At 44.7% G+C, this 24752-nt stretch overlaps 1 protein-coding gene across 2 annotated transcripts in view; it reads right to left on the bottom strand.

The window, feature by feature from the left end:
- kirrel3l (kirre like nephrin family adhesion molecule 3, like) overlaps nt 1-12572 on the bottom strand; it is a 33553-nt gene extending 20981 nt beyond the window's left edge. For both annotated transcript variants that reach the window (XM_041043811.1, XM_041043812.1), the window contains exon 1: nt 12133-12572. In XM_041043811.1, the coding sequence (XP_040899745.1) occupies nt 12133-12172 (40 nt within the window). In that variant the 5' untranslated portion in view covers nt 12173-12572. The remainder of the gene's footprint in view (nt 1-12132) is intronic.
- Between the last annotated feature and the right edge of the window lie 12180 nt (nt 12573-24752).

Here is a 24752-nt window from a genome sequence, read left to right as displayed (position 1 = left end):
ACTGTGATATACTGGACCGTTTCAAGTCAAGTTTGACCTTTTTTCCCAGATATTAATCGCCACAGTGAAAGAATATATGTGTGATATATCCCTCCCCCAGGAGCTCCTCACACTTTATTCTTTGGCACGAGTTTCTCCTATACCTTTAGCTCAGTGGAGGTGGGGGTTTTTCATGTCTGCCAAAAAGTCCCCAGAGCTGCTACACAACAGGATATGGGACACAAAATATTATTTTATAAGCAGATGGGTTTATTGTTTCTATTAAAATGCAGCATTACTCTATAAAGCTGCTTTTTCCCCACCTCCCCCTGACACCCGGAAGCATCCTCAAAGCGAGAACATGAGAGAAGGATCTTTCATCCCTGCATATCTTTCCTGGCGTTTACTGCTGGCCTTATTAACAGAGTTGTGAGTGACGGGGGCAGAGTGTGCTGGGAGAGTCTCGGGGGGCTTTGATGGAGGCAAACGATGGAGCTGCAGCAAGCTGAAGGCAAGATCATTCTTACGTTTATCCGCTCAAAGTGAATTGTAAAGTTCTTTGTCTATGTACCCTTTTCCCTGACACTTCTTTAACTTCTCTGCACCTTCTAGTCTATTGTTTTTCTGTAACGGCCACTGGCTGGACTAGTGCTGCATTCTGTTGCAATCATACCATGGCATTGCAGATTTCCTCAGAGTCAACTGGGTGTGAATAGTCTTTGTCACGCTGGGTGGGTTGGCTCATTGACTATGAAACCCTGGACATATGGTGGCTGTGTGTTGGGATGTATCACGGCAGAGAATGCCGTGGGTTGGGCTCTTGACCCTCGCCTGGCCTTTAACACCTTACCGGCTGCACCAAAGTCTGTGGCTTGATGAACTTAAACACTTCATTGTGCTCTGTTTTGGGGTGTGTGTGTGTGTGTGTGTGTGTGTGTGTGTTTTTTCTTTGGGTTTTTACTCCAGATGAAAAATGTATGGTTTGTAGCAGGAGCAGATGTGTACGATGTGACTGTTTTACCAAACACATAGCACGCGCCCTTTTCTCAGGCTGCACTGATACACACAGATGGACACGCACTTTGTCTGTAACACATTGTTTGGGCAGTAGAAGTAAAGCAATACTAGACGGTAACAGTGCATGTATCTTTGACGGCCAGACTGCGACAGAGAAATCTCCTTTTGTCCTGGTGCGATAAGCCTGTTAATTAAGTGTCTAACAGGGACGTCTCCAGCATCCACCATGGTGACATTGCCACCCAAATAGAACTGCATTACAAAGGGAACTGAGTTCAGCTTCTATCTATCCACACGTCTGGTCAGTCTAAACTAAACAAATTTTTAGCAAACTTTAAACTTTGGAAACACGTCTCTTGAGCTGCTTTCTCTCTTTCAAGCATTTTATCTCTCTATCTGCAAAACAAGACTTTCTTTGCAGGTCACACCTAGTGAGAGGCCTAAGGTTTGGGGTTCTGATAAACAAGTGGAGCGTTACAGGCTCTTAAGCCCATCTGGTGAGATGATCGATCATTAGACAGAGTGTGAAGATAACTCCCTCAGCTTGCCTGCTGGCTACCACTGATCCCATATCACCCTCGCAGGATATGGTATGAATCACAGGAAGTTGAGATCAATCTATATAGATTGTGCCGCTTGATTACAAATGAAAAAAAAAAAAAAAAAATCCCATTTGGCTTAGCCACTCGAATGCCTCAGAGTCTGGCTGTGTTTGTGGGAATGTGTGGGTATGTGCGACGTGCGCATCTACGTGTGTTAAATAATAGCTTTTTAACTTTCTCCTTTTACCGATTTCTGATATTTGTTGAGCCCTCTCTACAATCTCTCCTACCTGCACTCATTTACTTTGCACAGTCCATCCTGCTCTTAAATCTCCCTTCTTGAGGGAGTCTTCTTTTAAATCTTAATTAAAACAGACTCCAAAACCCCCCACCCTCCCAGGGGCTGGCTGAAAGCAGCTTAGAACAATCAAGAGGACGGATTAGAAGTGAGAAGAAAAGAAGAGAAGAGGAGACGCAAGAGAGAGGGAGGAGATGGGTGTGTGTGTGTGTGTGTGTGTATGGGGGGGGTGTACAACGAGAATGGAACGGCAGAGAAAAATATGGAGAGGAGCGAGAGGACTGACCCCTTTCCTTCATCCCTCTGATCCTCTGTCCTTCCCCCTTCTCTCTGTCTCCCTCTCTCTCAGGGCTCTGGAGTCTCGGCCTGACCTATTGACATTCAGCTTCTCGGCAGATTAAGCAGCGAATGGAGCCTCTGGAAAGGGTAAACACACTGGAGGAACAATGACCAACAGGCGGCAACCTTATTGGATTCTAATTAACTGCCAGGAGAGATGGCTAGGGGCATGTTAAGTGCTGTGGGACACAAGTTAGAGCCCCAGACCTCAAGTACCACAATTCACATCACCTACACTCCCCCAGCTTTCTTGAAGATTGTCTCTGTCTTTCTTTATCTCCCTCTGTATCTCTCTATCCTTTACTATTCTTCTCTGTTTCAATCTGTTTGCCCGCTGTTTCACATATGGCCCATGAGAATGGCAAACCGAGGCTTTTAAAAGCACTCCTCAGAGAGCTATTTGCCATCCCTCTTTCCTGGGCTACCTCTCCCTTTCTTCCTCCCCCCTTTTTTTTAACAAGGTGGAACGAGTCTCATCCCCCAGAGGTAGCTGTTTGAGCGATAAGGTTAAAATAGGCTGAAAAATTTGGAGAGATTATTTGATATTGAACAGATTGAATTATCTGGAGTGAGGGAGAGGGATGAAGGAGAGCAAAATCATTTTTCTGCATCGCCCTCGGGAGGAGCACTACCAGAGGGAGCGAGGGAGCTAAATGGGAAGGAGCGAAGAGCTGAGCCTCAGTGGTCACAAATCTGAAAAAACGACCTCTTCTTCTCTTTCATTCCTTTTTTTTTTTGTACTCCTGTCCCAATTAACCAGCATGCCAATTTGAGTGTGAGTCCAAGAAGGTCTCTCTATATGTGTGAACTTTCTCACTGGTGCAGCGGGTCCCCAGTCTTTTGAGTGGTCCCCTGATTAGGCCAGCTCACAATGGTGCTGTGGTTTCCGGGGTCCCCTGTATGGAACCACAAGCACTAATTAGACTGGTCTCATTAATGTGTTGGTGTGAAAGAGGGCCCTGGCCATCATGGGCTGAGGCTGACACAGAAGGGGAAAAAAGCAATGCCCCGCTACAGACAGGCCATCGTCACCTCAGCAGGCATATAAAGCAATTCATTAATTGGTGTGAAAACACACACGCATACACACATAAAGCCACACATGTGCAAACACATACACACACTCTCACACGTCAGTGCGAATACACATACTAATGTTATGGGTATTCCACAAACCTGTTGCTTGTTAACACATTACCTGGGATCAAAGAGGCAAAGGCTGGAAGGAGTGAGGACTAGAGGAGTCATTATTTGTTGAGGAAAATTGCAGCCCAGTGTTATGTTTGTCCTTTGGCAAACCTGGCAGAATAGAGGTTTCATCCATTTCTCAAAACGAAAGGATCTCTTCCCTCATCACCATCATGTGAGAGTCTTTGAAATCCTCAGAGTACTTTTTTTTTTAATCAAAGCTGGAAGGAAATGAATCCAAGCTTCAGTTGTGATCCAAGCCTGGAGGTATGAAAGGGATCCACATGACCACTGTACATTTCCACACCATTACAGCAACAGTCATGGCTGTAATAGGTTGAATTGGGCCATTGATTTCTCACATGCACCCTCTCTTTCACCCAAAAAAAAACCCAGTGTGTGTCAGTTCTGAGATACACCCAGTCCTTTTCAACAAAACATCACATGCTCAAAGACAGCTCACACAAAATCTAAACTTTAGCCCAATGAAAGGACACACACAGACACACTCATACACAAACTCATACACCACACACACACACACACACACATAACCAATACAATATGTCCCAGCTTAAGTTCCTGGGGAGTTAAACAAAGGACTGAGTTTAAATTGGCTTTTAAAGAACTCCCCAGCACAATCAGGGAGTTGACTTGAGCCACTATAGTGTGTCAGAAGACTGTTTAGAGAAAGAAGGGCAGTTAGGTCGAGGTCTATGGTGCACTGAATGACCAATCTAAAGTGTGACGGCTCAAGAGCTTCCCTTGCCCGGCTTCAATAGGCTTCCAAATCAGGCCTGACTGCCCCTCAATCTTTGGTCAGTTGTTTTAACTGGCCTGTGATTGAGTGGGTTCATTAAGGGCCCATTTATCTTTCCCTGTATCACAGTCCTGAAAGACTGGTGACACGCTAAACACACCCACACACCGCCCACATGTGAACCTGAGCAGATGCACAACTGCATTAGCACACGCAGAACATTGAACAACACATCGACTGGTTAAGATTGTGGGTCTTTCCAGTTAATAGAAAAGATGTAAAATCTCTTTTTTCCCCTAAACTGTGCTGGTTTTAACAAACTGATCATTTGTCTTTTCTCTTTTACCAGACAACCTACATCAGCATCTCCTCGCTGGCTTTCCCGAGGCTTTGCCACCTCACAAGTTCTCACCAGAAAGTAGTCCCGGGCCATGTAGCCTGTGATTCCTTCAAGGGTTTGGCATGTGACTGTGTTTAAATATAATGTGGCCTGCACAGAATAGCAGGCCAGGTCGCCCCCATGGCCTCACACAGACAGAGACCCTCCCAAACAAGCCACAACAAACAGCTTTCTGTAGCCAATCTTTGCCTTTGATCTGAAGAAGCAGAGATGAGCTCTGTCTCCTCTTTCCTCTCTTCTCTTTTGCCCTTTTCTCTTCGTCCTTACGACATCTCCTTATATCTCTCTTTTCCTTCCCGCTGAGCAGGTGTATTAAATGAGGTGAGTATTCCAGCAGCATTGGGCCGCACCTCAAAGTGCAGTCTGTGAAGAGGGCTTTTCTCTCCTTCCCTCTTATCTTTTATCCTTTCCATCGCCCCATCTCCTTTACTCTCCCTTTTCCTTTCCCTTTATCCTTCTCCATCCCCTTTCCTCCTTTTAACATGTTCCTTCACACTCTTGAATGTGAAACAGAGAGGGCCATGCTTCTCATCTATTTGAATTCATCTACACCTCCCGTCTATCTCCCTCTGTGCATCTCTCTCTCAGCCTATTGTCTCTTTAGCTATACGTCTAATTATGCTGTCTCACTTATGTAATTAGCGCAAAAATAAATGGCTTCTGTAGCTTTGTCTCCCCCCTTCACCCCTCCCGTTGCAGGCTCTGAGAAAACAAATTATGGAGAACAATAGGTACAAATGGCTTCTGCACCAAACCACATGATGGATGCAGCCTGGGTTCCCTGCATCTCATCCCTTCCTTTTTCCCCTTCCTCGCTTACTCTCTTTACTCTCCCTCCCTTCTCCATTATCTCCAGCTCTATATGTCTCTGTTTGGGAACAGGGGAGGACTTGAGCACTCTCTCGCCCAACTACCCTATCATTGTATGGCTGTATCATCTGTCTTCCCTTCTTGGCACTGACACTATATTCACACTGACATCATATTAGGCAAGGTCCTTTTTCTATCCCTTTCTTTCTCTTTCTCTCTCTCTGCTCCACTCTCTCTTTCCCTTCCCCTGCTGTTCTCTCCACTGGCACTCTCCTCTCCTCTATCCCCAAGAGCATTCTATACAACACAACTGCAAAGCCAACGCCTGGGACTTTCTAAAGCAAACAGCCAGCATCCTGTGCCGTAGCCCCATCTGTGAATAGTCTGAGCAGGGAACAATCAGTCCCTCTCCTCTGCTTCGTTCTCTTTTCAGCCCCCCTGGGATCTGCACAGCACTAGGATGCCTCAGTCAGACGGGTGCAATGTGCTGGAACAATGGTTGGGTTGCTTCCTCCAGGAGGGGTGTTAGATTCACCTCAGCCAGCTTGGGAAGCACTTAGCCATGTGTTCTTGCCCTCCTTGCTGCAGCTTCACAGGAATGTGGCAGAAGCAGAAGAGCCTCCCGCTATACACCTTCCCTACCTCACCCCCATACAGCCCCTACCCACAACTCTCCACTCACACACACACACACACACACACACACACACACACACACACACACACACACACACACACACACACACACACTGACTTTCTGCATGTCCAAGTGTACACCTGAGATCTAATGTTTAGCCTGAGGTGTTGAAATATCAACTTTCTATTAATCCCCCTCAGACTTGCAGTCAGTTACACATTTGTTGTGTTTTCACCTCTGCAATGCTGGAAGAAAAACAGCAGGTTTGGTTTACACCAATTCAAGCATATCCATTACCTGAAATGCTAGGCTCCTGGCTGTAAATCCCTTTGACCCCTCTGCCTTCCTTTTCTTTCTTTCTTTCTCCCTCCCCGCCCCCCTCCCTCCCCCCCATTCTCACGCAGAGCCCATTGCCTTCTCTGCAAACAGACGGTAAGAGAGAGACACACCTTACCCTCCTGCCGGTTCAACCGCCACCCACCTCCACCACCCACACACTTCACTGTGCCTCACGTCTCCACACGGCTCAATAACATTAACATGTTTTGGCATTGAGTGAGCCGCAGTTAAAAGCTTGGTCGATAAACTTTGACTGACACCCCTCAGTTGATAACAAATTGGATGCTTTCTCTCACAGACCTCCCCGGGCGAGTTTCTCAGCCCTGTCTTAACATACCCCCCCCCACCCCCCAAAGAAAGAAAAATGGAAATAAGAGACATAGCTACACTTTCTCCAACCCTTCACCCAGCCTCCTACAACAACACAGCAGTCTTTCATTGTGCAGTGGAAGAAGAGACTAAGCCACAGCCAGCCCACTATTTTGGTTAATGGTTGAGTCACTAACACAACATTAGCCCTGGCGTTTCAGGCAGTTTGTACTGACAGGAAGGAGAGATGAAAAGAAGAATAAGTAGGGGGGTCTGGACTTCAAGGAATGAGCAGTTGGAGTATGTAGTCCCAAAAGCATAAGCACTGTTTCCATCACTAACACAGTGAGCAGCAGGCAAGCTCTTGTTTCCTTTAATGTGTTTTTACTCATAGTTGGATAAGGAGATGACATGTCCTGAGAGCTGAAGCATCATTAATTAGACAGTTGGACTTTGACGAATCGCTCCAGAAAGGGCACACAGCCCTGAAGATGCCAGACACTCATCTCAGCTCATCATCCTCTGCCCCAGTGTGTGCCCTTGACCTCTGCGAGCGTGTGTGTGCGTGTGTTAAGGGTGTTGCTTCCGTGAGCTCTATCGTGAGTCATTTCCGGATGACGCGCACATGCCACAAGCCTTAATACACCCAGCTGAATACTTCAGATCTTCTATTTAGTAATTGCCACTGACAATCAAATTTCATGTAAGGAGAGTAAAAGAGTTGTAAAATAAATCAGCATCTAGTGTTAAATACATGTTTTCTGGCAGTATTCCTTACTGAACTTTTCTTTTTCCTAAGCCCCTTCTCAGCTGCCAGAATCCTTCTCCAACAGAGCTATCTCTAATACAAGGTTAAGGAACACGGTTGGTGAAGATAACACAGGAACAGATATTGCTGCAACGCAGAAGATAAATTTCAATTTGCTGTTGGTTTCTGTGTCTCGGCAGGAGATATGAAATTCTTGTCTTGCAGGGCAGAAATTGATTAGAAAATAAAAATGAATGTGCGGTCTAGTATGTCTGCGATTTTTCTGTTGTATGTTGGTTTCTGGGCTTAGGGTCTTTTGAAACGGTGATACATCTCTCTAGAAGGAAGTGACACTTGCATTTTAGGGGGAGATGAATGCAATCCAAGTCTCTCTTAAAATAGCTGCCACTGTCTACATGTGAACGGGAGGCTGTTTTAATGACATGCATAGAACTAATCCCAGTTTCTCCCTCTCTCTGTTCTCTCCATTACTGTGTTTGTACAGAAGAATTAAAGAGTAAACAAGTTTGTGCTGTCCCTGCCCGTCTGCATGCTTATGATACAGCCTGAAGTGCTCTACCAGGGGAAGAAGACTTCAGGCTACGGCAGGAAGCTGACACGACCCAACCATTGTCCTATTCACTGTCATTTCCTCCCCCCCGAATCCTCCGACTGCCCCAGAGGAAGACAAGGTGAGGATGTGCAAAGACAGACACAAGGAGAAAGCGAAGACAAAAAGAGGAGAGGCAGGGGAGAGGTAAAAATATAACTGGAAGAGGCCAAGTGTCATCCACAGTTTGTTACCTGGCTACTTTGACTTCCTGTGTTGAGCCATACTGACGTACACATCCAGTTAAGTTGCTAACAGCTGATAGCAAAGCCTGGAGACACACTGCCAAGTTCTTTATCTGTGTTTACCCGTGTGGCGAAGCTGATTAGAGACAGGCAACATTATGAAGCTCCAGTGTTTCCTTTCTCCTTCCAGTTTCTCCTTTCCTGCACATAACAAGTACGTGTGCGGGGAAGGGGGAATGGGAGGATGTCTGTTTATGAAGAAGGGCAGAAAGACAATGGCATGAGCACATGACAGGCCTTCAGGATGAGAGGAAACAGCAGACATTGTTTAAGATCTCGATCATTCATTGCTGTCTCTTTGTGCGTGCGTGTCTGCCTGACCAAACGATTTGTGAAAGTGAAGATCTAGAGGCTTTCCACAAGAAACTCTCAACAACAGCATTCAAACAGCAGCTTCACTGTTGTTTGTTTAAAATGCTTTGGAGAGCTACAGTACGTATCTTAGATATGGATTAAGATATAGCTACAGCTACAACAAATGCTTAGATCTTTACATTTGATTTGTGGCCACGAGTGAATCTAGAAAATTCATGTTCAATACAACACCCCAGCAGGAAAAGCATTATACAGAGCTCACACAGACAAGAAATCAAAGTAGGCCAAAATTCATCTATATCTTTGCCATGACTATGTCTCCTAAATAATGCAAGACACTTCTGTTCAACTCTCAGCTGTGTTCGGATTCTGCTGCGTCTGCACTACTTTGCACCTCGTATCTAACACTGCTCATCGGCTGGCTGGGGTTCATGCCTCCAAACTTTCTACCACTTACCTACTTTATCCTCAGTCTCTTTGTACCACAGACAAGTATACGGGGAATGAAACTGATAGAAGGTGAGAAACTGGAAAAGGAGAGACAGAGAGCATGAGTATGTTTGTGTGAGTTTATGCGAGTGTGACTGAGCGAGAGGGAGAGACAAGAGTAACAAGATGGAGAAAAGGTTAACGATGCTCAACGGTCTTCTTCAGTGTTTCCCCGCTGCTTGTCAGCTTAATCATCGAGACACTGGTGACACATCCGAGTCTTATCCCTGCAATAAGACTCCCCTCCCTCCATTTTCCTCCCCTCACCCCTCCCCACAACCCCTCTTTTTAAGCTCTGTCTCCCTCTGCCCATCCTGACTCCCTCCACAAGAATTCAAAGAGCTGCAGTTCATACAATATGCACAGTTCCCTAAAACAAACCTCATGGGTCATGCTGCCACTGCATCCACAACTGCGCTACATGAGGAAAAGACCAATCTCTGGTAATGGTGCGGGGAAGGATGACGGGGTGAGGAGGAGAGGGCACGGTCAGGGCCAATCCCTTCCTCGTCTATATTTCAGTTCTCTGTTTGTGTGTGCTCACAGATGAGGTGTGTGTGTGAGCAGGCTTTCAACCTTTGGTGAAAGTCTGCCAGCCACCCCCGGGCCATTTAGCTGATACGCTCTCATGTTTCTCGTGTTCCATAGTCACAAATTCTGTAACCAGGCAAAAGAGTTGTGAGGGGAGGCAAGGTGGAAAATTTCCACAGCGTTACACTATAGTAAGACATGAGTGGCGACACGACTTAAGAGGAAGGGAGAGAAACTTGTAATCTCAGCTCACAGCCTTTGAACTTGGCCCGATGAGAAGCAAGCGACCCAAAGCGAAAGGTTCCAAAGAAGAGCTCACTGAAGATTACTCAGAATACTGATGCAGTGTGGAATCCAATTCCTCTGGGAGCCCAGGGGACTTTCCGAGAAAGTAAATTATCGGTGTTGTACAAGACTGCATACATACAAATGTGTGCTATATGCCATGCACAAATTTCAAAGTGAAGACACGTGATGTGGCCAAATTTTGATCCAACAAATACATTCATTAGTGCAGCCAATTTTGAGCTTTGGTGACTCTGTGTAAGGCTGGCACAATAAATGAGGTCTAGGGTCTCTTAGGTTCTAATTAGGGCAGCTGTTACCATTTTCATTATTTGTGTGTGAGGGGAAGAGAGAAGAGTTATGTGTGCATGTGTGTGTGTCAGGGTTGGGGTCGGGGGGATATGCCACTGTCTGGCTACCGCCCCTTCTCATCCAGCTGTTGGTAGTCTGTCAGGGAGCAGAGGTCTACTGGTGTCAAATCCCTCCCCCGAGCTTTGAATAATGACAAAACCATGCGTAACCGGGGGCTGAAGGTAAAGATGTACTCACAACAAATGGCTATTAAGCACGCTGTGCCATTTGTGATCTTGAAAGCCATGTGAAACTGCATGTGATTCGGTCTGGAGACAACAAACACCGTGTTTGGTCAAGGCAAAGAAAGTGAAGGGAAAAAAATGTCTATAAAGATTTAGATTTCATTATTCCATCTTTTGTCCCTTGCAGAGGAGATCTGTGTCAGTGTGAGGCTGTTGTGTATTCCCTTGCATTTAAATTTAATTATTTTCTCTCAGAGTTAATACCATGCACTAGTTTATCAACGACTCTGAAAAATGCTGATAAGTCAACAGTTGCTCCCTGTTAATTGCTGAAAGCTTCTTTTTTTTTTTTGCATCAAGACATTTACAAAACTAAATTATTAGAGTAAATTGTAAATTACTCTAAATTGTACCAGCAGCTTAGAGAGTCTGCATGTTCATAAAGATTAAATTTATACTGGAAAAAAATACATTGATGTTCTGTTCTCTTGCTCTATTACAGAATAAATTCAATTATCAGTTAGAGACCGTGATGCATAGTTTATGCATCAAATTAAACACTATAGATATTTGATAGTACCCCCCCCCCCCCCCAAAAAAAAAGAAAAGAAACTTTGATATTTGTCATTTTTCCTTACACTCAGAGTCTGATTTCCTTTGATGCTGGGTAGTCTGAGTATGAGCATGGTGAACGTTTTTGCCATAAAGCTTCCTAAACAAACTGAGCAACTCCAATCTGCAACGAAAAGCAGCGGGGGGGGGCAGACAGGTGCGTTATGTCTGTGCCTGTCTTCCGCAAAACAAACGCTCTCTCTTTCTTTCTTTCTCTCTCGCTCTCTCTCCCTTTCTTCCCCACTCTCTCCACCTCTTTCTCACTCTCGCTCTCTCTATCTCCCTTGCTCCATCACGAACGCATTTACCCTCGTGACTGTGCTTCCCCATTATCGACCGTGCACCCTTTTATCTGTTTACGCCCCGTTCACAGTGACCACGATTGTGTTGCATTAGAACAACGACTCACAGAGGAAAAACTTCAAACCCAACGATAACAGCCCGATAGGAAAAAAAAGCGGCCAGTTCCACGTCGTTTCATCAGGTTAAACCTCTCTCTTTAGTTTCTCGTTTCTTGGAAATCAATCCGGGGACCACTGACTAACTTCGGGGGAAAGAGATGCGGAGCTCTGCACGGCGCTGCCTCATTTCTCAGCGCTTCAGTTGTAACATCCTGCTTAAACACCCAAGCATTTCATCTTCATTTTAAAGCACATTTCTTGTGAATGGACACGCTGGTGTATACACGCACACGCGTGAACACACGCTGCAGTCTGGAGCAAGGAGTCCCCCCTACGGGGGTCTTTAAAAAAAATCTTATGAGTTAAACTTTCCGTTCGTGCGCCGCCTGCATCCGCAGCCTTGTGTCCATCCACTAAAACAGAGAGATCGTCTCTGTCACACATCCGAAATCCGAACCTGCACAGAAACAATCACAGCTACCCCCGAGTTACGCAGCGCCATTATTCACCGGTGCTCCGGGTCGGCTTGCAGACAGTGAAAGCTCCTGATGTAATCACTCTTTCAAAAATTAATTAAACATTTACCGGCAATTAACAGCAGTGAATTGTAGCACTGCAGCACATCGGTTGCCCCGCTGTACCAGCGCACTGGATGGCTTGACGCAGCGCGCCCGCATGGAGCGCGGTCCATTCTCTCATTAAAGCCCTGCATGCTAAATGGTAACAAAAAAGTACGTCTTACCTGTGGCCATAAGGCAAAAGATGAGGTATAACGCAGGCATTTTAGTCGCTCTGGCCGCTGATTGTGTCGCGTGGAAGGATTCACTCGCTCCGTCTATGCGACTGGGCTGGTTACGGTCCACCGCGGCACTGGAATATCACCGGACGGACAAGCGCACTGGGATTCGTCTATAATAGCATCCAGGTTAAAGAGGTGATTTTGAATGGTCCGAACAGTCTGTAAACTCTCAGTTAGTAATGCATCTCCATAGTTGGTAACTTTCCCCGCTGCACCAGCTTCTTTCCCAGTGTCTGTTCCCTGTCACGCTGGCACAGCTTTTACCTCTCACTGTGCTCTCTGAAAGTCCATCAATAAATCGGGCGTTTCTCTCAGTAGGTTCGTCCACGGTCCGCTCTTTTAACCTGCTTGAGCATGCTGCGCTCTGAAGCGGTCTCTCCTCCTCGACAATGCGCAGTGAGAAAGCCCGGTGAAGTTGCCTCTCGCCCCCTCTCCACTCTCTCTCTCTCGCTCTGTTCCCACTGTAACACACACACTCCTCTCTCTCTCACACACACACACTCTTCCCCTGTCGGTCTCTTCTGTTTACTTCTCACTCCCTTTTTCCAATAGGAAATGCGCACTGACAGTCATCTGGTGGGGGGGAGTACACCAAATCTGGCAGGAGCTGAGTCGGAGGAGCCCCTCTGCCTCAGACGCTTGCCGGGGGGCCCAGGGGCTCCCGCCCCCAGGGGGCCGCTATTGGCTGAGCGAGTGTAATGGGGAGGGCATTTAAAACACTTATTTCAAATTAAATGACTGTCCCAACATTTTTGGGTGGAGTAGCCCACAGGGAACTCGAATTATATTCAACTACAGGATGTAGTGATGGGCAGACATCGTAGGTCCGAGGATTGTATGAAATGTTGTAACCTAGAGATAAGTTTTAAAAATGCTACTGCAAATCACCTACAATAGGAGTGTTACAGAACAGCAACACAACTCATGGTAACTAGATCAATACAAACCTTAATTTTCAGAATCTTTGATACAGGGATCTTAATTTCACCTTGTAATTGCAGCTTCCTGATTTAATCAGGAATCCATGTTGAGGCTTAACATAAGATGATCTGCACATCAGCCACTGAACTTTCTATTATGAAGACTCCCCAGCATTGCAGAACTTTTCCTTCTTCTGAGGGATGTTACAGAACAAACCTGTTTGTTTGCAAATCGTGGGTCAATTTCTCATTTAAAGGGAATTTGACAATTGAAAATTAGTATCTGGTTCAATCTCTGCCCTCCATTACCCAACAGATTTGGAAATTAATTAAGGTGAATCATGTGTAAGTAGTTGCATTAGTGCACAATCAGCTGCAGATGTTTTGCCAAATGGTGTGATGATCACTTAACTCTAAAACCTCAACTCTTGTGAAAGAACAAACCATCAGTTACTGGATCAGACCAGTTAAACTGTCAGCATTACTGAACCTGTTGTCTTTTGTTTACTCATTTACCTGAAAAACTACTGTTATTTAACCAAACTATATTTTGTTATTTCGGTCAGTTTAAGAGTTTATGCAGCCTACGTTCATATAGGCTTGTCAAGTATTTTTTTTCAAATTATTTTTTTTACTTTGAAGTTCACAAAAAAGGAAAAAAAAAATCAAACCAAAACACTTTTTACAGGTGCAGTTTGATCTAAAACGAGCCCATTGTTCATACAGTGGGCGCAAAAATGAACAGAAGAGAACAGAATCATTATCATATTTCAACAAAAGCTAAAGCTTTCATAAAGAGATAAAAACAGTGCAGTCTATCACTTGCCCGTGGCTGTTTATAGGCTTGTTCTTAGATGTTGTTCATTAGTTATTCAAGGATCTATTGATTAACCAAAATAACAGGCCTTGCAGTCATCTGGTTAATCAGTCTTTCACTTGTATATTGCACCAAACAACGACTTCATTTAATGTTAACACCCCCCCCCCCCCCCCCCCCCACACACACACACACACACACAGACACACACATACACAAAGACAAGCACACACGCGCCCCTGTTAACTCAACCAGATGGTTAGCGCTCCATAAGACTGTGAAAAATTCATCAAAGTGTGTAGATTTGGACACTGAGGTCTTCAGTGTGTGTGGATTCCAGCAAACATCGTCTGCAAGAATAAGAGTCTTTCTTTTTGACATTTTGCGCTGCATTTAATTAAAGTCTGAACCACACAATGATTAGGGCTCACTCCTCATGAGGGTTCCCCCCAAACAGTAGTTTTCAAACCCCGGGGCTGGCCTTTCTGTTTATTGCCTCCCTGTAATGCAAACATAAGGGTCCCCTGCCAGTAAACACATGTTGATGGAAGAAACAGCTTGCACAGCTGGGAAGCCAACCCAGGTTAGTGTGAGCGAGCACATGGGTAAATGAGCGTGTCTGAATGTGTGTGTGTGTGTGCGTGTGTGTGTGTGTGTGTGTGTGTGTGTGTGCTTCTGTGTGCATGCATGCAGGAATAGATAGATTGCTTGTTATTTTTACATACTTATCCTGAGTGTGATTTAGGTTGTGTGTAGGCGCTTGAATGTGAGAGACAGAGGGTAATCAAAAGAAATCGTGTTTATTTGGTCGCACGCGTGAGCTTGTGTGTTTGTAGGCCATAGGGTGCACGTGTGAAACCATCAATGAGTGACTGAAGGCAGGGGCCTGGGTGAGCAGTAAAACAGCAGGGTGCCTCTACTAGTTGTGCTGTGATAATAAAATCAACATCCACTGTGCGAAGTCTGTCACAGGGCATGACGGTGTGATTGAAATGTATGATCTCCTATGGCTCACACAGATGGACAGATAGATGAGGGCAAAACAGGCGATACACACACCAGCATCAGTTTGAGCCAATAGTCTTAATTATGCTGGCCTCCGTGGCATCAAATGGAGGGCGCCCATACTCCCCAAGCTTTTGAGTGTGTGAATAATTTATAAATAAAAAGGGGGTTTTCAGCTGTGGGTTTATTAATAATAAATATGGTTTGATATTTACTAAACTGTTCTGAGGGAGAAAGGGGTGACAGTTAAGACGTCGTTTGCATGGTAATTGTAAGGAGGTAATAAATAAGGCATGAAGTGGAGATATATGGAAATGCGATTCACAGAGAAATGAGAATAATTTAACAAAATATTATCCCAGTCCCTATTTGACCTAGGGTCAATTAAAAAAGAGATGTCAGTCGTGGTGAACGGTATGCTGGTGCCTTAAAATTACAATCGCTTGCTTTCTCTTTTGTCTGGCTGGAAAGCAGATCTAACGTTCAAGTGAAGGAAAATGTATTCATACTGACGCAAACCATGTGTTTAGTTTGAATGAATATTAAACTGAATAAAATCAACCTCATTATCTACCACAGGGAAAAAAAAAGACATTTCTCTCTCAAAAGTAAACTCAGTGTAGTCGGAGCTAGAAGTTGAGGAATGTGAGTTTTGTTTTGTTTCAAAACCTTCTCATACTGTGGGAAAACTCAGAGTTTTCAATGAAAATACATATCATACATACGTTATAAAACATTTTACATAAGCATATGAAATAATCCTGCTTTATTGTTAAAACACACACTAATCATTCCCCCCTAATTAAATCTGTATCATAATTAATAAGCTTAGCCCTGGGATTTGAAATATAGCCTGTTAGAGTGATGAATATTAACATCCCTGCTCTATATATTGTGGTGTATGTCCATGTTGCAGTGTTTGGGGTCCTCTAGGGGTCTAAGGTTTATGCTGCTATCCATAGGAGAAACATTACACCAGCTTTTACTGTAATTGTGATATTGAATGTTGAGCTGATCTGTGTCAACCATAACTCTAAATGCTGCTACAAGCTCATAACTCATAAGGACATATACCTTTGCTAGGCACTGGTATCCATCTGCCCAGCTTGCGAGCAATTCAAAACCTGTCTCCTCTCTCCCATTCCAATAATATGACGTCAGTCCACTGCACCGGTTTGAAATTTGCAATTAAGCATTTTCTTTATGTGTGATTGACGAGCAGGAGGAGGGCCATTAAAGCTCAATGTGGACCTGGGGCTCACTCTGCAGTCTATAGGACTATTTCCAGGCTCATATCAAATCCATGTCCTCTGCCCTAATATCAGAATACGACTCTGGCCACCCATGGATTCTGTTTTTGTCTGTAATGAAAGTCTCTCTGGGGATCGGGTTGAGGGATTCTTTTCCTCAGGGGTCAAGGAGAGGTTGAGGCTTCTGGTTCAAGCTGCGCTTAGAAAAGGGTGTGGATTACAGGAATGTTGCCGTTGAACTCAATTTCTACAGATATATGGAAAAGATCTGCGGTCTGACATTACAGAAGTCATGACGATAGTGTCTCTCTTGTATGTGCTCTCATAGTGATAAAGTCATTACAACAAAAAGGAGGCGAAGCCACATTCTCTGTAGCTCAGTTGCATATTTATCAAGATAAGGACAGAAAATCTTGAGCCCCGATGAAGACAGTTTTGTCATCATCTAATAAAAATGCATCAGAACTAAAAGAGCGTGCAACTCCCCCTGCTTCTTTTTGCAAGCCAGCATCTCATCAAGCCAGTGTGCATATTCACCCACTTCTTCAATAAAGTGATTACAGCATCCCCAAAATTTAAGATTAGATTGACTGGGTCCTTGGCCAGCACTGCTGTGTCTTCGCTGATAAGTACAGCAGTAAGCTGTCTAAAATATTCATGCACTGATGCAGAGTTGTTGTCCCTTGATGGGCCTCACCATGTGCAACATCTGTTCCTGATGTCATGCGCGTTACTGTGTGCCAGAAATGCCCTGATGGTGTCCGTGGCATCGCTGCTGCACTAAGCCATGTCCAGACACACACTGCTCCACTCAGCTACGATAAATATCTGAGACAACCATAGTGATCCAGTCGCCTGGACAGAACTATTGAACACTTCTGCTAATCCATACTCATAGATTTAGCCACCGCAGTCTCACTCTGTGATCAGCAATTCTGCCACTCACTGATGAATGTGTCAGTTGGCTTTATCAACAGTGCATGATTATTTGGTGAATATTCCACTATGAGTCCCCACACAGGGGAATAGTGGAGAAGTGTTGTGATACAAAATACTTAGTAAACTGCCAACACATTAAACATGTTAATGCAGTCAGCTCGATAACACTCTGATGAATATAATTATGTTCCAACACTGTACTTTCATTAATGCAGCAGTTTAGAGTCTCATCTTGCCATTAAGATGCAGGTGAAAGGTAAGCAGGCACACTGTTTTGACCACTGACCTCTCTGTCTATGACATGAAAGAGGGACAATGAGAGGGACAGAGACAGAGAGTCAAGGTGAATCCTGTCCTGGGTGCAGTGTCCATACTAGGCCACAACAACTACAGTCACAGCTTCCTTCACCACTGGGCTTGCCTCGCTGTCTGCTGACAATCACATGAATAGGCCACGACTGGCTGCTTGTTTTGTGCCATGATCCCTTGCTGCTCATGCTGCTGAAAAAATAAATAACCCAGCTCTGCACTGCTATAAATAATGGATGACTCGTCCACTGTCACTTTTCATAGCATGTCAAGCCACGGCCTGGCCATTATTAGGGTCTGTCCTCTTCCCCTTTCTGCCTCTGACTCCAGTTTTGTTATTGTTCTGGTCGACTTGCCTGCACACCTCTTCGACGGGTCGGCTGTCAGTCTTTCTCTGGGTTGGCACGGCTGATGGTTGCCACGGAGAAGAAAGAGATGCTTTGAGCCTCTGTTAGAACAGCAACAACACGAAATCTGCCTTGACCTGGAACAGGTAGCGGAGCACTGTCAGCTAAGATGTCATCAGTCTGCTTGTGTTAGATAACCTGTGCTTATTTGCTGCCAGGGTTGTGGTTGGAGATTGACCTCATCATCTTAAGACAGACTTTCTGTCGCACACGGACCCAAGGCTTTAAAGTCGAAAGCAGGTCCACACCCCTGGTGCAAGAAAAAAAGACGACTTACTTAAAAAGACATACAATATTCCCCATTCCACCCATCCAGCAGGAGAAATCATGGATTATTTACATACACAGCTGGGTCTGAGAAAAATGAATGAAGAACATCTGGCTGAAGGGGAATCCGAGAGAAAGATATGAGAAAGATGTAGTCATTTGGCCTCTGCAACACAAACACGAGGGTGTGTTGAGGAATCAGAGGAGTATGTTGTTTTAGGGGGAGACACTGAGAAAGTAAAAACTGTTTTTAGCCCCTCATCGGTTTCAGCTCTCTGTTTGTTCAAAATGTGCTTCGGTGCCACCAGGCCAGGCCCGAGGCAAGTGTTGTCCACCAGCAGCTCTCGGCTCCCTCAGACTGAGCCAGTCTCTCCATCTGCAGAGTAATAGCATCAAATCAAGGCCTGCAGCAAACAAACCCTGACAGATCCTCTCATTTGGGATTCACTTTGGGACAGCTGTGGTGCCATCCAAAAGGGGGGACGGAGAGGGGGAAGCCAGCAGTCAGTAATGTATGCAGAGTGTCTGCACGTCCTGGATGACAGCAACACGAGCGCTTGTCACAGGAGACATCAGTTCTACTTAGTCACAGCGCTGCGGGGCAATCCATATGACTGCAGTGCTGTGCGAACTCTATTAATAGTTATCTACCTTTCAGGAGTTATTATGCTGAGTAGGGGATGACAGAGGAATATAATGGAAGAAGTCCCAAATGAGGGAAGGAAACAGGGTCTGCGGAGCATGTTTTGTGTGGTCTCTTAAAACTTCAGAATCCTCCTCCAGTCTCCTCTCTCACCCTATTCCTGTTAGCCTGTGTAGCTAGGCAGCCTGGTGCCAGACCCACAGTTTATGTGAGAGGCATAATAAGGATTAGTTATGGGGCAGGAAGGGGAGCGGGAGGAGGGGTGGGGGTGGTTGAAGGAAAAGATCAGCAGAGGTGGGTGCAGAGGAGGGACTGAGCGGGAATGAAAGAGATAGATGGTAGAGAAAGGGAAAGGAGGGTGGGAAAGATAGGAAGACCGCTTAAAAATCAAGGTCTTGACTTGGCCATGGTTAATTTTTCATCATGCTCCTAAATTAAAAATATGAACGGTCATCACTTATTTGTCAGATTGTCTCAGCTCAAAAGGTGGATGCCACATTGGGTTTGCAAAAGGTCAGGGGAGCCAAGAGGCAGGGAGGAGGAGAGTGGATCAAAGACTGCTGACCCCACCAAATGCCCTGCAAAACTATCTTGTTTAAGGGGCATTTACTCCAAATGGAGTTCCTGGACTGTTACACTAAGTGGAGATGACATGATTTAAAATGTAACATCTGGAATGGCTTTGGCATACTTACTCAACATACCTTCACGGCTCTACATGAATATAGCAAAGATATAAACAAAATATACCACAGCAACTTATATCCCTTACTTAAGTTGAAAAAGCCGGTAAGTTAATACCCATATGCTCTAAATCAATACCATATTCCTTTCAGTGTAAGCATAAATATGTATCTTACTTTTCCTGTGATTATCACAACCACTCACTTGGTATTTCCCCATAATTCCCCATAAGCATGAAAACTTAGACATGCTATAATGTAAAGTGAATCCATTAGATTTCTGCAGATTATTTGACTGACTGTTACTGTCCATCATTGCTCTACTCTCTGTCTTCTTGCTATTTTGGTTCTCTTTGGAAAGGAAAAGCAGCATTTCTGAAGGGAAACCCATGCAAATACACAGCAAGAATAATCAACCTCCCCTGGCGGTGCTTAGTGTGCCTCATTTCCAAGATTTCCAAGATTAGAAAGAAGGAGAAGGAAAAAATGATAGACTGGTGTTGCTCCTGCCTCTTCAAAATTGCAAATGTGTGGATCTATGGATGAGTGCTTAGCCCACAGCTGCCAGCCAAAGGAGAGAGGGAGACACAAAGGTCCCTTGTGTTCAGGGCTAAAGACTGGCCAAGAAAGGGAGCTAAAGATCTACTAGTGTACCTCAGCTGTCGTAGGGGTCAATACATCCTTTCCATCTCACTAAATGAGCCCACAACCCTCACTGTTCTGCCATAGAGAGGTCAGCATTTGGTAAATCAATGTTATGACAGACAACACAAAATTTAAAAAAGAAACAAAAAAAAAAAACCCACTGGATTCCAGCTTCATGTTTTTCCTCGTAACTTAAACTATTCAGGAACAGACATCAGCTAAGATTTAGTTGTTTCCTGTTTGAATGGGAAACAGCAGCACTTAAAAAAACCTCCCCAAAAAACAAAAAACACAGGGTGGAGAGAGAACCAGATCCCCGCCACTGAACACACTGCCCTTGTTTTGTTTTTACACATCTGGAGAATGGGTTCCTTTCGCCTCATTCCCTCATCTCGTCTTGATAGGCTCAGGATAAGCATCTGTTACTGGGGACATCTTGGGAGATAGGGCAACCTAACAGGTTGTGTTTGAGGATGAGGAAAAGGTTATTTTGATTCAAAAAGGAGGTGTGATTTACCACACAGGCTTCCTGTTAGTCTCCTGACCTCGCCTCGTGGAGGAGATAACAAATTATGATTTTCAGTGAAGATAGCGTTGGAGGATTGTAGTAAGGACTGTAAAACACTAATTTGTTTTTGTCTGCCAAAAATGGCACATGTTCTTGCTGCAGTGAAATCACCCAACTGGCATTTAATGCATCTCTGATAATTTTTATGATGTAAAACTGGATTAGTTGTTATGTGAATCTTCTAATCTTGTTGTAGGCTATTTAAATTTGGAAACAAATCTTCGAAATGTAATAAAATTGGCAATATTTCATCCCCGTCGGCACATCCAGCTCTTGGGGTCTGCTAAAGATGTGCAAATGATGAACTCATTTTCCTCCGAGACCAGATTTAAAGCAGTTAGTCTGTGTATTGTTTGGGTTACTCTGCTCTGTTATCAGCTCTATTATTAGTTGGCCACTCGCTCTCTGCAGTTGCCTTCCTTCCAGTATTTCCTGATTGCATTTTTCATTCCTGTCTCCGTCGCGTCTCCAGTTCTTGTGTGTTGTGTATGTTCCCTGGCAGTTCCTGTGGAAGGCCACATCTTCACCATGATTAGAACTATTTTGAGAAAACAGGATCTGAGAGGAAGTTCATTGTGCCCTCCCCACACCAAAGCAGCATGCCCCAAACCTCCACAGAGACACACCCCAATTACCTCTGTGACTTAATTAAATTTTACACAGGAGGTTGTAAGCCAAGGTTGTGCCCCGGTGACTGACGAAAAGTACAGCTAACCCAAACCATTATACCAGGTACAAAATAAAAGAGGTAGGAGGAATTGAGACCTTATGTAAATATTAGTGTTATTATTTCATGGCTTGGCACAGACCTTCATCCCAAGTGACTCACAAATTCTGGAACCCATTTGCAAAGCTGAGCTTTGCACCAGAGAAATGCAGGTAAAGTACATTGCTCAAGGGTACAACCGTTCCACATAATACATGTTGTATTAAAACAGGTCGTGCTCAAATTAAGTGGACCCATGAATTGAAATGAAAAAGGCCCCCTTTTGAGAGGAAAATAGATTAGTTTTGCTGATAGATGATCACTTGAAAGCTCTGTGATGTGAATAAGTACATTTTGGCCAGTTGCAGTAAAGCTGATTTATATCAGTTAAGACGTTGTCCTGAGGGCCATTGCAGGGGTGTGGGGGGATATGGCAATTTATCCATGAATACATCAAAGCCTTCTAAAGTGGCTTATTGCTACAGATATACTTTTTCATTGTTTACATTGTATAACCCAATTTAGTTTGCTAAGAGGAATTCCCAAACAGAGTTTTAGACTTATATTTTAAAGACTGTTAGTTTCAAGTTAGTCAAGTTAGTAACATAAAAATATTGTATGCATTTGCCAGACACTTCTCCCCATGCAAGTGTGGTGCAGCGCTGACCTTTTAATAAGAGTATATTTAACAGCGATCCCTGTGGTACTATTCATTATTGTTGTAACACTAGCTCAAGTACCTTAGTGGAAACCAGAAATTGTGGTTCCCCTCAACCAAAACCTGCTCATTATTGTCCATGTGAACAGCTTGTCTGATTCATTAAGTGTTTCCCGCACTATGTGCTCAAGAGACACAGAGGAAGCAAAAGAAAGAAGGAACTGTAGGAGAGAGGGAGGACAATGATGCTAGGTTGTGGTTTAGCCCGAGCGTGCTTGAAGTGAAATATGATTGATTAGTGCATTCTTGGGTTGACATGCCCTCACTGCAGCTGAAACCTGTTAACTCAATGTGCACGGACTGGGCCGAATGAAGAGCCAAACCTGTTGTGACTGCCACATGGCAAATATTATGGTTGGCTGGCCAGGCCACAGCTCAAGCAGGGGAGGAGAGATATAAACAAACAGTCGCATGTGGGATTGAGGGTGTGTGTGACACTGCATGTCCATGTTTGGCAGAGTATGCATATGTGTGCTTGGACTCGTATGGATGCACGCATGAAATGATGGGCTGTACTTTTTTTCTTGGCTGACATGAAACATAATACAACATGACAGAAGCTGAATGTTCCCGAACATCTGTTTGCACGTTTTAAACAAACATGGCATTGTGCAAATCTGACCAGAGACAGACACAGCTACATCGTGTGGATCACTGAAGGAAGCAAACCAGGGGAATGTAATAGTACATGGGTAGATATCACATTCGGAGTTAATGTCACCGGTTTGAGTCATCTTTGTTGGATCACTTTAACAAATAGGTTCTTTTCTACTCTCTTCATTAATCCTAGACGGGTTAATGTGGATTTAACACAACTCTGGCAAAGGTCAGATTAAATCAATTCTTGGTAAAGCCACAGCCTGGTCCTAGCGAGGCTGGGGAAATACAATAAGAAGCAACGCGATGAGCAGGGTGTGAGCCTATCTGTCAGCAGCCATTAGCGGTCACATCAAAGCCTCAATGAAATCAGAGTCTTGCTGAGGGCTGTCATTATAGGGCTGTTTGAGAGTCTGAGAGTACAGGGCCAGGTTCCAGATCTCCCTCGATCCCACAGTGCTCTATGGGGACTGGTGCCTCTGCAGCCTCAACAGCCACTCACTATTCATTCCACTGTGCCAAGTTCACACCTGTTTCTGCCACTAATTAGAGAACAATAAGGTGGAGAAGAGAGGCGTTTCGAATTTACGATGGTATCAAAGAGGTTATTTAAACCAATGCTCCACAGGTGTCTTCATCTCAACAATGAAACTGGCATTAGCACTTTTATTTCCTCCCCTCAGCAGGGAACCAGAATGGTTTCTTATACAAAAAGACAAGTAAAATATATCTTTCCCATAAGGGTGTTAGTTAAACTTTGCTTTTTATACTGAAGTGGAAAGCTTCAGGTGTACTATCCCTCTGTCTTTACCCTACCAACCCTTGAGTATGGATGAATGGACTTGAAATGCTAATTCATAAATGCATGCTTGCATAATTCACCACAGGAGAGTCAGGTGTCACACAGCTTCACCTGCTGATTTCAGAGGAATTTCAGCAATACCGGGCCGCTCTGTCTAAACATCTGTGTCTGCGGCTTTACGGGTGGCCTTCGCAGTGAGGACAATCATTGTAATCTTGACCGTGGTGGAGGAAATAGTAGCTCACCAGGAGTTCAGTGAGGCTGTCACAGAGAGTCCATGCTTGACAGGCTCGCACTTGAAAAGTCCCCGTGCTGTGAGCGACTGTCCTCTCTCTCTCTCTCCTGTCTACCCCTTATCTGCTCCCCTCAGCCCCTGCCACACACGCACACACACACGCACACACACACACACACACACACAAGCCCTGCTATTCTTCCCCCATCACACAATAGTGTGCTGCAACAACTGTCTCCCTCGGCCACCTCTGTTCCCTGCCCACTCAGGGAAGATGACGTGTTTGATGGCCAAAATCACTGCACTGTCTACCTTCTCTGTCTCCTCAGCAGCAAGCACACCACAGCCTGGGGGTGGGGGGGTGGGGGGGGGTTTGCGGGTGGGGGTGTGAGGTTGAGTGAGTGACATCTTTGTACTGCTCAGCGCCTTCAGAAGAGATTTAATGTCGCTGATATGTTGTTTTGTTTGTTGCAGTGTGTGTCGCTCTTAATTAGCTCCATGGACAAACATTATGTGTCCCCTCAAAGCCACTGTAGCTAATCAGGAATGCTGAGGAGCCAGAGATGAAGAGCAGAATGACGCTAACCTCAAAATGTCAGCTGGTGTTGCATTTCTTATTGTTTACTCTCACTATTTCACGCACTGGTGTGCATGATCATGCTCAAGGCTCTTCACATATTTGAACTCTGCTTTCTGTCCATAGTTATTTCTTATAGAATTAGTCGGTTTGGGGAAGAAATTAAAAAAAAAAAAGGGCTAAGAAAGCCTTGTGGCTTTTTGTTGAAAGGATGGAAGCTCATTATGGGGAAACAGACTGAACCTTGGCCGCCCACGCCATTCATTTGGGGAGCCATGAGGCTCATTATCCTTTTGGAGAGACTACAGGTCAGAGCACCACAACCTGCCCTCTGCAACCGCCACAGCAACAAGACCTCGCAGAACTCAAAGGTGACGTCAGATGGCACATTACAGTCTTTTGCTGTTATCTTATGTGCTAGTCAGCCGATAAGCCAACTAAAGATGAGAAGGATGAGAGGAGAAGAGGCAAAAGT

This window comes from Toxotes jaculatrix, chromosome 8, assembly GCF_017976425.1.
Source record: "Toxotes jaculatrix isolate fToxJac2 chromosome 8, fToxJac2.pri, whole genome shotgun sequence".
NCBI classification, from domain to species: domain Eukaryota; kingdom Metazoa; phylum Chordata; class Actinopteri; family Toxotidae; genus Toxotes; species Toxotes jaculatrix.
This window is presented reverse-complemented; position numbering and strand designations above follow the sequence as displayed.